At 48.6% G+C, this 14369-nt stretch overlaps 1 protein-coding gene and 1 pseudogene across 4 annotated transcripts in view; both read right to left on the reverse strand.

The window, feature by feature from the left end:
- LOC8051751 (death-associated protein kinase 1) overlaps positions 1-14369 on the reverse strand; it is a 198538-nt gene that overhangs the window by 24757 nt on the left and 159412 nt on the right. For all 4 annotated transcript variants that reach the window (XM_040211939.3, XM_040211936.3, XM_040211938.3 and 1 more), the window contains one exon: positions 2651-2839. In XM_040211939.3, coding sequence (XP_040067873.1) covers positions 2651-2839 — 189 coding nt within the window. The remainder of the gene's footprint in view (positions 1-2650; positions 2840-14369) is intronic.
- LOC120841097 lies at positions 5961-6665 on the reverse strand (annotated as a pseudogene).

The following is a 14369-nucleotide window of genomic DNA, read 5'->3' on the forward strand; positions in this document are numbered from 1 at the left end:
ACCCTGCACCGGCTGCGGGCGCTGCACCCATCGTTGTTTCACGGTGGCCCTGGCAGCCCGAGCATTGGGTTCGAAACTTTTGGCGTTCGTCGTCCTGAAAGAACCCACTGGGAGGGTTCCTCCACGGGCATACATGGGCCTTCGGATACCAGGTATGGATGTTTAGCTACCATAGTTTGGGGTACTGTTTCGTTGTGGTCGTGGGTGGTGCATGACGCTCGCGAGTGCTTAGATAGCCTAGATCGAAGAGAGGGAGCAACTCAAACCATGGAGAGCGATTGCAATTTAATGAAGGACGCCACCTGTGCAGATTGGCTGTAAGTTCGCATGCGTCGTGTTGTCGTGTGGCGATGAGAAAAGCGGGCAGAGATCCACTCTTCCGACATTTCGCAACTCCCTATTGCAAACGCGCCTCGTAAACGATGCGACCCCGATCGAGCAGTTGGAAGCACTCTCTAACCTAGGCACACTAAGTGCCTCACTGGCACAGTGAATCTCATGATACGAGCTATCAATTCTTAGACTCTGCCCACCCTCAAGTCGTGATGACGATATGACTTGTGTTCATTTGTTCGGCAGCAGTTTCCAGAGATCACTCATGACGTAACCGTAACGCTCACGACGCAGTGTCCAAACATTCACTCAGCAAGGGGAATCATTAATTGCGTCACTAATTTTTATGCTCATCTTTTTTTTGTTTCTGCAGAGAATGTTCGCTTAACATCATGAGAAAAACGGGTGGATGACAACTGAGAAGTGTCTCGAGTGGCTCAACCATGTCTGGGGTCCTGACACCGACGATGCTCGCCGTTTGCTGGTGACTGATCAAGCGCCGATCCACAAGACCAAGGCCGTTGTGGACGCAGCTGAAGCGGCTGACACAGACATTGTGTATATTCCAGGAGGGTGCACAGGAATTCTTCAACCCGCAAATGCCTACTGGAACAAGTCCTTCAAGAACTCCCTCCGCTCATCGCGGGCGGAGTTTATGAGAAAGGGTGAGAAGACGGCAAAAGGCAACCTCAAGAAGCCTTCAAGGCAGGACGTTTTGAACTTTGTGTCAGCAGCTTGGGCTGCAGTACCCGAAGAGATTATCACCCAGTCATTCAGGGACGCGGCATCAGTGGCGCACTCGATGGCAGCGAGGACGGACACCTGCACGACCATCTTGCGGGCATTGGAAAGCCCGCGATCGCGATCCCCTCGAGTCGCAAGAGCGTCAACGACGAAGGCATCAACCTGCTCTTTTGCAGTGACTCGGAAGAGTCGTTCTCTGGATTCAGCGAGGACGAGCAAGTGTCGAGTAAGTGGCCGTTTATAGTTCAGAAATAAACAAGTCAGCATGGTTTCTCTGGTTCTGTTTGCATGCATACAACCGCACGAATCTTCGCGGGCCGCCATCTTGGCTTTTAGCACCTGGGCCGCACAAGCGCCCATGTTTAGCTTCAGCCGTTTTTCAGCGAAATTGGGGTGGCGCTTCTCCGGTATTTTACGGTACATGTTTTTTCTTGATAAAGCTTTCCTGACACCCCTCTTCAGCAGAGGAGCACGGCATGACATAATATTTCTCTACAAGCAAGTAAATAGAACCGTAGATATGGTATACTGCTTTTACGTGATGTAAATATTCGTGGCCCTTCTCGTTCGACTAGAAATCAGGCCCCCTTTTATGTCCATACCACATATTTCCCCTCACCTTTAACATGCACACAACTACTTTTTAATCACTCAGATAATGCATGCGTCGACACAGTCAGTAACTCTTTCATTTTACAGAAGCAAGTGTAAGGGCTTCTTACCACACTGCAATCTGAGAGTACATTTGGGCTTTATCAGATCCCTCTGATGTTTGTCAAAAACTTGGATGCCAAAAAAATCCGCCTGGTCTGAGATCCAACCCCGGTACCTCTCCGATACTAGCGGAGCAAACTACCAACTGCTCTACCAACTGCCATACAGAGGGATAGCTCGTGAGTAGCTCAGTTGGTAGGGCGCTCGGCTAGTATTGGAGAGGTACTGGGACTGAATCCTCAACCACACAGATTTTTTCAGTGGCCACTGGATGCCTAGAGGGCGCGAGTTGCACTACATTTTAGGTGGAAGTCAATTTATTTTTTCGGATATCCTCTCCACCTTGGGGAGTTTCCCTAAAATCGTTCCACCTAATCGTCTACTCTTTGCAGCAAAGTGAAGACCTGCCGGTATTTTAGGGCACACACAATATAATAAGTATTAATATTATTATTAAACGCGAGACGATCCACCAATTTGCCCAGTGCTACATGCATTCTCAGATGGTTTAATTTAATTAGAGTCATTGAATAAGTATCGACACTCCATTCCTCAATTTTCATTGTGGGCGCCGCCATCTTGTTGATTGGTGCAGAGGCAGCGCAATTGCCAACAGTTTCGATTATAAAATGAGGCTTCCTGGGCTTTAGACATGGTCTTGGGAAGCTCGAGCAGTACTGTCTTGCACTGTCGCGGACTGTTTTAACATTTCTGGAGACCAGAAAAGCACTTCCAAGATAAAACTCGAGGTAACTGGCGACGACGGGCCTATTCAACGAAATGGCTGAAGAATGGTTGCTCTGATCGGCAAAGCTCCTTTAGTGGCTCTAGGTTTGGACAATGGGGGAAGCGGGCCCACCTCTCCCATGAGCTGCAGCTGGTGGATGAGCTCCTTCATGTGCTCCTCTCCGGCCAGGGGGTTGACCTGGATGTGCACCATGTCCATGAACTGGCGCCAGGACAGCACCGGGAAAGACGGAGAGGACTTCCTCCAGTTGGGCAGGTGCCCCACCATAGAGTCCAGGAAGCCCGTGCCTTTCGGGAGATTCTGCAACACGAGTAGCCGAGAAACGAGAGGGTGAAAAATTTGGAGTTGTGTTCCTATTCCTGTCCTCGTCCTCTCTGTTTTATACTTTCAAGTTTTGGATCAAGCAGATCAGCAAACAAATGAAAAGTGAACAATATAAAGCGGAAGTTGCACGAGAACTTAAAATTGACATCAAGCAAGGAGGAAGTGGCCAATATGTAGCGGGATATGCACAGAAATTTGATATTTTGGCTGAAATCGATTTTTCGGACCGCGTGATTATTTGGACAATTTCAGGGTCTCCTCAGAGTCCAAAAACTTGGACGGCAACAATACCTTTAAACAATGTACCACTGCATTCCTGGACCTCAAGTATAAGGCACGCTTTAATTTTGACTTTTGTCCTAAGTAGTGGCTTTTTTAAGAAAACAACCAAGAAATGTAAGAGCATGAGCAAAGAAAAATAAACATTTGGTTATATTAAAAAAAAAGCTCAATTCATTTTTCGTAATGTTACTATGCATTTTATTTTGCATAGTCTCTGCTCTGCATCGGGGATTTCCCGAAATCCCCGATGAAGAGTAGCCTCTACAAAAGCATTTTGTATGTATCTGTCATTTCGCAAGCGGCAGTCTAATTTTTTTCAATAACCCAAGGAACACATTTTATTAACTTGCAAGGCAGTTAATCACTCATTAAAACTCTCTCGGTCATAAAGTTATACCAGTAGGCTTGCTGCACAAGAAGGCCTTTGCTCAAACCAGTCCATTCCAACACAATCTTCTAGGCATGTCCGAAAAGTGAATTTTGAGTTCAAAGCAAAATAAAAGCAAGTATCATATTTACTCGAGTAATAACCGCACTATTTATGAACAAGGCCCTTGCACCTACTTTCCTACAGAACACATATACAGCCAATCATTACATTGCACATAAATAACACAGCGAATACCCAGACCGAGAACATGATTCTCAATACAAATGCAATCCTCACAGATGGTATCTTCGCACGAAGACATAATCTCTGTCCTGTAAACAGATGGAATCATGGTGTCGATCGCGGTTGGCAATCTGCGTGCGCCACAGAAAAGAGAACCCTCAGGTTTTCTTCATTAACAGTGCGGCTATTACTTGAGCAAATACGGTAATGGTTTTGGCCAAATATTTGTTAATAGAATGATGAATAATTTCTCCAAGCCTTTCACTACTATTGCGTCATGCTTAAACGAAAAAGACCCAGCTGAACCCATGAGGGTTGTACCCTAGCTTCCACTTGTCCATTTACAGGCCGAGTTAGTTTTAATCTGACTATATTCATGAACTCAGAAAGTCTGATGCCTCAGAAAGTCTGATGCCTTCGGATGGCAAGTAAATGACAAATATAGCATAAAATTAAACCCATAGAGAAGTATGTGGGTATGTGGTCTAAGCTAAGGACGATAAAAACAGTGCAACTTCATTGTGTATTGAAACAGTTCTGGGTTCTATTCTTCGTCTCATGCCAACTGGACCCAGGGGTTATGTTTCAGGCTCTCCGTGTGCGGTCACCTTCAGAAGGAGCATAAAACTAAGAACCAATTCAATACACAACAGAGTTGGACTGCTTTTATCACCCTTAAATTAGAACACATACCCGCAATTCTACAATTGTCAACCCAGACAAGTTGGGGCCTTTTTTTTTTGTGCAGAGGAGGTCGGTTGGGGGGTTAGACCAGAAGCTGCATGCATTGCTAACGCACCAAGCTTGCACCATTACCCCTCTTGTGCCCTTCCGACTCCTGGACAGAGGCTCGACGCTTGCAACTGACGTTAACTTTACCAACTTGGATGGACCGGTTGGTCACGCACCATAGCGGGACCACTGGGCCCCGCTGAAGAGCGAGAGAGACGACCTTTGCGCGTATGTGAGGAGAGTAGCCTCATGGAGACGAGGTCGCTGCACGAAATCTCTGACCTGCTCAATTTTCACAAATGCTTCATACCTGACTGCGGTCGCATTCTCCAGCCCCTAAACAATTTCTTCCGCACAAAGAAAGGCCCCACTCATCCAGGTCGCCAATTGTAGAAACAACATAATTTCCTACAGAGATGCCCAGCTCCTTGAGTGGATTTATAACTCTCATCATAGGCGTAGACTATGGGGGGGGGCATCGGGGCTTGTGTCCCCCCTGGTGAAATCTGGGGGGGCAGAGCCCCCCCCCCTCCGGGCCCGGGCCATGATCCTTACCGAGACGCTGTTTACGTGCCATGTAATGAGCTTCTAGTAGCGGGATGTAAACAAAATAACACCCACATTGCCTTTATTGACAAAATACATGGGAAATTGAATCCCAGCGTGCTTTCGTTAGCTTCAATCTCCAATTCTGGCGAGAGATGAACTTGCAGCACCCCCCCTTCCCTTTCCCTTCCTTCCCCCTTCCCTTCCCTTCCTTCCCTCCTTTCCTTCCTCCCCCCCTCCCCCTCCCCTCCCCTCCCCCCTCCCCCCTCCCCCTCCCCCCCCCCCCCCCCAGGGAAAACTCAGTCTGCCCACCCTGGGAAAATGGAAAGCTTAGGTTCAGGTGGTTATTTTTAGCTTTCCTGGTTGTCTGGGATTAGCTTTATCATCATGCTTACTGCTGCTCCAATGACACACACACGGTATACGCATTATGTGACAGCAGCAATTTCACTCTCCTTCTCCATGGCTATACCACACTGGCAAATGCCCCGCTATATTTTATACCCCCACTGATACCTCTGCGCATGCGCACAAAATGAGAGGCGCTATCAAGCGGCTCCGGTGCAGCATCAGACTTTGCTACTGCGCAACGGAGGCGCACAGTTGGGCATGCGCCGGCGCCAGTGCATCTGCCGCGGCTATGACGTCACTCCTCTGGAATGCGGAGACCAGCTCCGGCATGCGTGGCGGCGGCGGTTCCGGTGCGTCAGCTGTGCACCGTGCGACGTCGCTGCTCCTCGCACATGCGCAGCACGGCTCTCCAAGAGCCATGCGAAACTGCTCAACCTCGGCCAGTGTAGTTCATGCTACAATAAATTTGAAAGACACCTAAGAACTTTTTATGAGTGGCAAGTTTTTTGCGATCCTTAGTTTGCGGTCCTCTCCTTAGTTGCTGTCATGTTTCCGAGGTCGAACATTCATATGTCACGAGAGAACATGTTTATTGATACTCAGTCGTTACGCCCTCTTGCCAGCGTCCCTCTGGCCGCGCTGCCTCTGCTTGCTGCCCCGTGCGCCGGTGAGGTGGCGCCCTCTGTTGAGAACGCGCCACAACAGTTCGCCGTACACGACACCTCCCCCTCCTGAAAAGCGAGTCTTTGGCTCAACTAAAGGCTGAAACGTTCTGGTGGTCTCACGGCTCGACCGCTGCGGGTGACTTGAATGGCCTCTTCTGGGCAGGGCGGTTTTCCATTGTTAGGAAGATTTCCCTGAGGCACTGCGTGCAGGTGCTTTCTTGTACGTCGGACATTCCCAGCGGCTGTCTGGACGATGTATGATCTCGGTGTATCTGCTGGTCCAACAACGGTTCCTTGTTGTTGGGTGCCTTGCCTGACGTAGACCACCGTACCTGGATGGAGGGGCTCTCTTTCTTGCGTCCTGTGTCGTATATTGTAGTTTTCCGCCTCCCTCTCCCGAATGGCCTTGTTTCGTTGTCGATACGTGGATCGATACATCCACTTTGGTTGCAATGCCTCAGGTATGGTAGGAACATTTGTCTTTAGCTTGCGGCCCATGAGAAGTTCGGCAGGGGAGTAGCCCTCAGGGCCTGGCGTTGCTCGGTGTGCCAGAAGGCCTTCAATGACCCTGTCAGATTTTCGCAGAATGTTTTTGGCCGTCTGGACCGCTCTCTCAGCCTCACCATTGCTCTGGGCATAGTGTGGGCTAGATGTCACATGTTCTACACCCCAGCCACTCAGAAATTGTGCGAACTCGAGTGAGTTATACTGTGGGCCGTTGTCCGACCTAACGATATCTGGAATGCCATAGCGAGCGAACAGGTCTTCCAGGAAATGGACAACATGCTTCGTCAGTGTCCCGTGCAGCTCTTCAAGTTCAAAAAACTTTGAGTAGTAGTCGACGGCTAGGATGTAGTTTCTTCCTTTGAAGTAAAACAAATCGGTGCCGACCACTTGCCAAGGACGTTCTGGGAGAGGAGTTTGAAGCAGATGCTCGGTTGGTGCTTGGCGGTGCCTCTCGCAGGCTGGGCATCTGCTCACGAACACCTCGATGTCTTGGCTGATCGCTGGCCACCATGTAGACTCGCGTGCTCTCGCTCGACACCTGACAATACCTTGGTGTCCTGTGTGAAGTCTTTCCAGTACTTCCTGGCGTAGACTTGGAGGAAAGACGAGTCTTGTTCCCCTGAGCAGGAGTCCATGTACAACTGACAGTTCGTCGGCGACACTTGCATATACTTGCGCACTTCTGGTGTCAACGTCTCCGTTTTGGGCCATTTTGTTGCACAATAGTGCATGACGAGTGACGTCGTCTTGTCCTTTTGCAGCTCGGCTCTAGTTTTGTTTAGCATGTCAGTCGAGGCTGGCAGTTGCTCGATCGTCAGTAGTTCATACTCTTCGATCGCTGACGCGAGGTTTTCATCTAGGCACTGTAGTGGCTTTCGCGACAACACGTCGGCAGTGTGCATGTCCTTTCCTGGAATGTGCACAATCGTGAAGTCGTATTCGAGCACACGCATGGGAAAACGCTGAAGTCGTGGTGTCATTTCGTCAATGCTCTTCGTCGAAAACAAAGGCACCAATGGCTTGTGGTCAGTCTCAATCACGAAGTGCAGTCCGAGCACATACATCCTGAAATGCTCGCACGCCCACGTTGCAGCGAGAGCCTCCTTTTCCACTTGAGCATACCTTTGCTCTGTTGGTGACATAGCCCTGGAGGCATATGCCACTGGCTGTCGCTTCCCCTCGTCGTCGGTTTGGAGGAGTACGGCTCCTAAGCCATATGATGAAGCGTCTGCTGATAGTGTCAAAGGCTTCTGAGGGTCGTAGTAGCACAGGACAGGAGTTGTCGTCAGGTCAGCCTTGATCTCGTCGAACGCTCTTTGCTGAGGTTGGTCCCAACACCAACTCGTCTCGTCGAGCAGCAGCTCTCGTAGCGGCTTTGTCTTCTCGGCTAGTCCTGGAAGAAATTTGGCCAACTGATTCACCATGCCCAGGAAGGATCTCAGCTCAGTCGTGTTCCCTGGTGGTGACATCTTTCTGATGGCTTCTGTTTTCTCCGGGTCTGCAGCGATACCGTTACTGTCCAGCACGTGTCCAAGGAACTTGATTTTCGTTTTCCGAAATTCACACTTGCGTGAATTTAACGTCATTCCAGCTTCCTTGAGGCGCTGGAGCACTGCTAGAAGTTTAGCATCATGATCAGCTCGATCTCTCCCAAACACGACAATGTCGTCTTGGTGGCATGCTTGCCCAGGCAGTCCTTCGAGGATGCGGAGCATTTCCCTCTGGAAGAACTCCGGAGCTGTTGCGATGCCGAAGGGTAGCCGCAGGAACTGAAATCTTCCAAATGGCGTAATGAAAGTGGTCAAGTCTTGTGATTCTGGTGCAAGGGGTGTCTGCCAATAGCCAGCATTGACATCGAGCTTACTGAAGAGCTTCGCATTTGCCAACTTTGCCAGGTTTTCCTCCACTGTTGGCATGATGACTCTCTCCCGGATCACTTTCTGGTTTAGCTGTCCGTAGTCGACGCATATCCTGATCTCGTCATTCTTTTTCTTTGCAATGACCATAGGCGCACACCAGGGCGTTGCATGGTCAACTTGCCTGATGACTCCCAGTTTCTCCATGCTTTCGAGTTCGGCTTTGACTTTAGGCAGGAGTGGAACAGGTACTCGTCGGGGTGCTGCCACTGCATAAGGTGTAGCATTGGCTTGGAGCGTCACCCTGTAAGCTGTCTTCATTTCACCCAGACCCGTGAACAGTGAGCTGAATTCTGGTCTCGCCTCGGGAGACTTGCCTTTTTGAGTCGGGTTATCCTGTGTTTTTGTTTCCACTGTCTCCAAGTGTGCCAGAACGTTAAGAGCTCGTATGGCTGGTCGTCCCAACAGTGCAGTCTGTAGCCCTTCCACTATGAAGACTTGTTGGTATGTTGACCTGCCTTGCCATGAAATGGTTGCATCAAACATTCCCTTCGCCTTGATGGGTGTTCGGCCAGGTCCAAAAAGTCTCTTGTTCGGTGTCTTTGGTTTCTCCATGCAGTTGTTGTCGTGCTGGGACGGAGGAATAACACTGACGTCTGCTCCTGTATCAACTTTGAAGTGCACTGGACGTCCTTCTACCGTTGCTGTGATGAACCATGGCTCTTGGTTTTCTTTGTCACAGAGCTCACCGAGGAACACGGCCTCCGCATTTGCAGTTCCTTTTTTTGTGGTGAATGGCCTCTGCTGTGGTTCTCCTCCCAAGTGTTGATGTCCCGACAAGCATACAGTGGCGTAATGCCCGGTCTTCCTGCAGTTGTGGCACTGCTTTCCAGCCGCAGGGCATTGTTTCTTTGAGTGTTGTCGAGTGCTGCCACACCACTTGCAAGAGGTTTGTACCGTCGGATGTCTGACTGGTGCCTTGCCTCCTTTTCGTGGACCATTTCCGTAGTTCAGGCGTCCTTTTGGCCCTCGCAGCTCGTCTACCGCAGCACCTTGTTCAGCTTTATCGCGCAGCTCGTTCTGTTGTTTTTTTACGATTTCCGAGTTACGTGCTTTCTTTGTGGCGGTCTGTAACGTGATTACAACGGTTAAACCAGCTGAACTACGAAATTAGGGAGAAAGGAGTAAAGACAGGTGATCGCTGGACTACCAACTATTTAATAAAGATTCTTCGTTTTCCTCTCATTGTCTACTGGCGTTGTGGCTACCTTCTCTTCTTCCTACTTGATTTTTCTGTTCCATCTCGGATACTGGTTTTCCAGAGGAATCTTTTTTCGCTTTCCTGTAGCGCAATAGATGGTGTACTAACGCAATTTTCTTCTTTATCTTCTATGGCCAAGGCCTCAAGTATTTCACGGGCGAGCTGGTCTTTGTGGTGAGCTAATATGGTACCCAGGTCGAGCTTGGCCTCGCACGTGCATGCTCGACAATGAGCGGCTAAATGCCCCGGCCCTGTTAGGGCTCTTATGTTTGCTGCATGCTCACGTGCTCGATCGTTCACGCACCTTCCCGTTTGTCCAATATACACACGCCCACATGACAGTGGTATGTTATACACTACTCCCTTTTCGCATTGGACGTACTTATTCTTATGTTTGGTGTTGCAAGTGCCGGTGTTGTTGGCCTCCCCTAGATTGACCTTCCGGCACATGGAATATCCCTTGTTTGGTGCCGAGCACACTACTTTGACGCCCTGCCTTGTGGCGATCTTTTTCAATCTATGTGTGACTCCATGAATATACGGAACCACCGCGAAAGGTGATCTAGGAACCTTTTTCCGTGTGTTAGAGTCATTCTTTTGGCTGGATTTCTTGATGTTTTGGCAGAGTTTTTCACATATGGAGGCTGAGAAGGGTCTCGGATACCCGGCCTCATGGAGTCTGGAGATTTGGGTCTTGAAGCTTCGTCCCATCTGATGTGAACATGTTTTTCTGAGGCTAGCTGTGAGAGCTGTGGTGGCGACCCCTTGCTTCACATTTTTCGAATGTTCTGAGTCAAAGGGAAGGAACCCTTTCCCCGATCGCGTTTCGTACCTCCAACAAACGTGTTTCTTTTGGAAGTCTAAGGCCAAATCCAGAAACCTGATAGACTTATCAGCGGGAAGCTCGTATGTAAAGGTGAGGCCCATGCAATTTGTTTGAAAATCCCTAAGAGTGGTGTTAAGGCATCCGTCTGATGTTTCATCAACTGGGGTGGTACATAAAATAAGAAAGTCATCAACATACCGAAAAATAACTGCAACTCGTGGGTCTTTCAAACCTTGTTGTATAGCAACCCCACAGGCGCCTAAAAAGACGTCGCACAAATATGGCATCCGTCTGATGAAACATCAGACGGATGCCTTAACACCACTCTTAGGGATTTTCAAACAAATTGCATGGGCCTCACCTTTACATACGAGCTTCCCGCTGATAAGTCTATCAGGTTTCTGGATTTGGCCTTAGACTTCCAAAAGAAACACGTTTGTTGGAGGTACGAAACGCGATCGGGGAAAGGGTTCCTTCCCTTTGACTCAGAACATTCGAAAAATGTGAAGCAAGGGGTCGCCACCACAGCTCTCACAGCTAGCCTCAGAAAAACATGTTCACATCAGATGGGACGAAGCTTCAAGACCCAAATCTCCAGACTCCATGAGGCCGGGTATCCGAGACCCTTCTTAGCCTCCATATGTGAAAAACTCTGCCAAAACATCAAGAAATCCAGCCAAAAGAATGACTCTAACACACGGAAAAAGGTTCCTAGATCACCTTTCGCGGTGGTTCCGTATATTCATGGAGTCACACATAGATTGAAAAAGATCGCCACAAGGCAGGGCGTCAAAGTAGTGTGCTCGGCACCAAACAAGGGATATTCCATGTGCCGGAAGGTCAATCTAGGGGAGGCCAACAACACCGGCACTTGCAACACCAAACATAAGAATAAGTACGTCCAATGCGAAAAGGGAGTAGTGTATAACATACCACTGTCATGTGGGCGTGTGTATATTGGACAAACGGGAAGGTGCGTGAACGATCGAGCACGTGAGCATGCAGCAAACATAAGAGCCCTAACAGGGCCGGGGCATTTAGCCGCTCATTGTCGAGCATGCACGTGCGAGGCCAAGCTCGACCTGGGTACCATATTAGCTCACCACAAAGACCAGCTCGCCCGTGAAATACTTGAGGCCTTGGCCATAGAAGATAAAGAAGAAAATTGCGTTAGTACACCATCTATTGCGCTACAGGAAAGCGAAAAAAGATTCCTCTGGAAAACCAGTATCCGAGATGGAACAGAAAAATCAAGTAGGAAGAAGAGAAGGTAGCCACAACGCCAGTAGACAATGAGAGGAAAACGAAGAATCTTTATTAAATAGTTGGTAGTCCAGCGATCACCTGTCTTTACTCCTTTCTCCCTAATTTCGTAGTTCAGCTGGTTTAACCGTTGTAATATGTACCACCAACTAGCTCAGCTTCTACCCCCTGTAACGTGAGCTTGGGATCTAGCTGTAACTTCTCGCTTAATCCCACGTCTAAAAGTCCCACAACCAACCGGTCGCGGATGAGGTCTTCCTTCAGCCGACCGTATTCGCACGTGTCGGCGAGCTTGTGGAGATCCGTGATGAACGCCTCGACGGACTCGTTCGCTTCTTGCTTACGACGGTTAAACTTTGCTCTCTCGAATATTATGTTCGTGCAGGGGATGAAGTGTTCCTCGAACTTGCCTTTCACTGTTGTGTAGTCGGCGAGGTCGGCGTCGGTCAGTTGCAACGACGCTAAGATGTCTTCGGCTCCCTTGCCCATCGCGTACAGAAAAGTGTTCACCTGTGTTTCCGCGTCGCGGAGGTGAAGACCCGACACGACACGGTAGCGCTCCCAACGTGCACTCCACCGTTTCCAGTCACTTGGATCGCGAAAGTCCAACTTTTCTGGAAGTTCGATGGCGAACGGGTTGAAGAAGTTCCCGCCATTTTGCTGCTGCGCTGCCGCTGCCCTTTGTGTGGCGATGTTTCCTTCTTCGTCCGGCATGTTGAGTAGTTGGTGGGCGCTCACCGGTCTCTGGACGGCGTCTACTTGTTCTTGAGGTTAGTCGTTTCTTTCTTTTACCGCTGCCACCATGTCATGTTTCCGAGGTCGAACATTCATATGTCACGAGAGAACATGTTTATTGATACTCAGTCGTTACGCCCTCTTGCCAGCGTCCCTCTGGCCGCGCTGCCTCTGCTTGCTGCCCCGTGCGCCGGTGAGGTGGCGCCCTCTGTTGAGAACGCGCCACAACAGTTCGCCGTACACGACAGTTGCATGTTTTTTGCGGTCACAAACAACGCCGGCTGCGCTCCATGGGCGTCGAATTAGTAGCCCGTTTTTTGCGGTTGCAAACAACGCTGGCAGCGCTCCATAAGGCAGTTAATGCTTTCGCATTAAAAAAAATAATTGCAAATGATGAATGCAGGTTGTCAGGGCATCTCTGCCTAACATATACTCTTGCATAACAGCCACAGTTTAATCTTGAAAATTTTACTACAATGTAGTTATCAACAGTAACAAAGTTTCCCTTTCTTTTTTAAATACACCAGGCACGTGCGGGCACAATCCCGCTTTGAAAGAGTGTTTTTCTCTTGAGCATGCAATTGCACTATTCTAAAACTCCCTAATTTTTTCCAACCACAGGTTTTGCTAGGTTCATTGCGGCCAACCCTATTGTATGCACACAGCGTGACACTATTAGCCCAAACAAGCAATTACCAGTTTCTCTCGTTTTTCTCATCAAATTGAGCAGCTGCCATAAAAACTATTATAGTCGGTGACAGGGCTAGAGCGAAGTGGAAGCTCCTCCCACCTTTTCCCAATTTAGCAGAATGAAAGCAGGAGAGGAGGTAACCTTCTTTCCAGCCTTCAGAACAGGTGGGAAGAGCTTCCGCTTCACTCTGAACCTGTCACCGACTATAGTGGGGCAAGACGACTTGATTCGAGGCATTAACCTAAGCGGCAACATTTAGCGTCCATCCAAACTGTTTCTGAGTAAAATGCAGAAAAGTGAAGATTCTGTGTTTGCACTAGAAGTGTCGCACAGTGTAGCTCCTGCCATCTCGTTAAAATGTTCAATCACTAGACGAACAGGTATGGTACAGTTAGGATTTGAGCGTGATATCATGTATCAAACACCGTATTAAATCACACTTTATTTTTACTATTAACTATTTATTTAATTGAGGTTCCCCTAAAACCAAAGCTGTCACTTCTATGCACACCTGGGGATTAATACAGACAATTCCATTAATAGAACAGTGTAAAGTCTATTTAGAGACAAAGCATTTGATGTTGCTGAGCAGGAAAGCCGTTAGCAAGCACTGCATTGGGCCTTTTCCGGATATGCTTGGTACTATCTATGGACAGATCGGAAAGTATTTTAGTTGGCTTCCTAAGTACCGCTAATTGGCTATCACTATGTCTGTATCATCACTGCAGAAGAAGGTGGAAAAAAACTGTGGTGTGTTGCAATTAAAACACTGGGCTGTATGCGACACACCGATTTCTATACTGTCCCGAAAATGCCGCCAAAAATGGTGCGTAGCAGTGTCTGCTACCCCTGGGTATGTGCATAAACAACCCTGAAAAAAGCCCTTTGTTAAAAAAAAAAAAAAAAAAAAATTAAAAGAGTGATTTAGGGCGGTTCTATGTGACATATTTCTGGCTCGAAATCCTGCCAGATGCCATGTTGATGAACTTTCACCGCATTTTTACATGCGAAATTCAACATGCACATTTTTACGTGCAGAGTCAGTGTTTTCCAGCTCACTCAAGTTCTTTCGCATGGTGACGGACTGCGTCTACCAGAGCAGTCAGCGACACCAACAAGCATCATCCACTGCCCGATTTTTATGCCTACCGGTCTTTATTCGGACCCAAGACAATCAA

This window comes from Ixodes scapularis, unplaced genomic scaffold (assembly GCF_016920785.2).
Source record: "Ixodes scapularis isolate PalLabHiFi unplaced genomic scaffold, ASM1692078v2 PGA_scaffold1__304_contigs__length_218370807, whole genome shotgun sequence".
NCBI lineage: Eukaryota > Metazoa > Arthropoda > Arachnida > Ixodida > Ixodidae > Ixodes > Ixodes scapularis.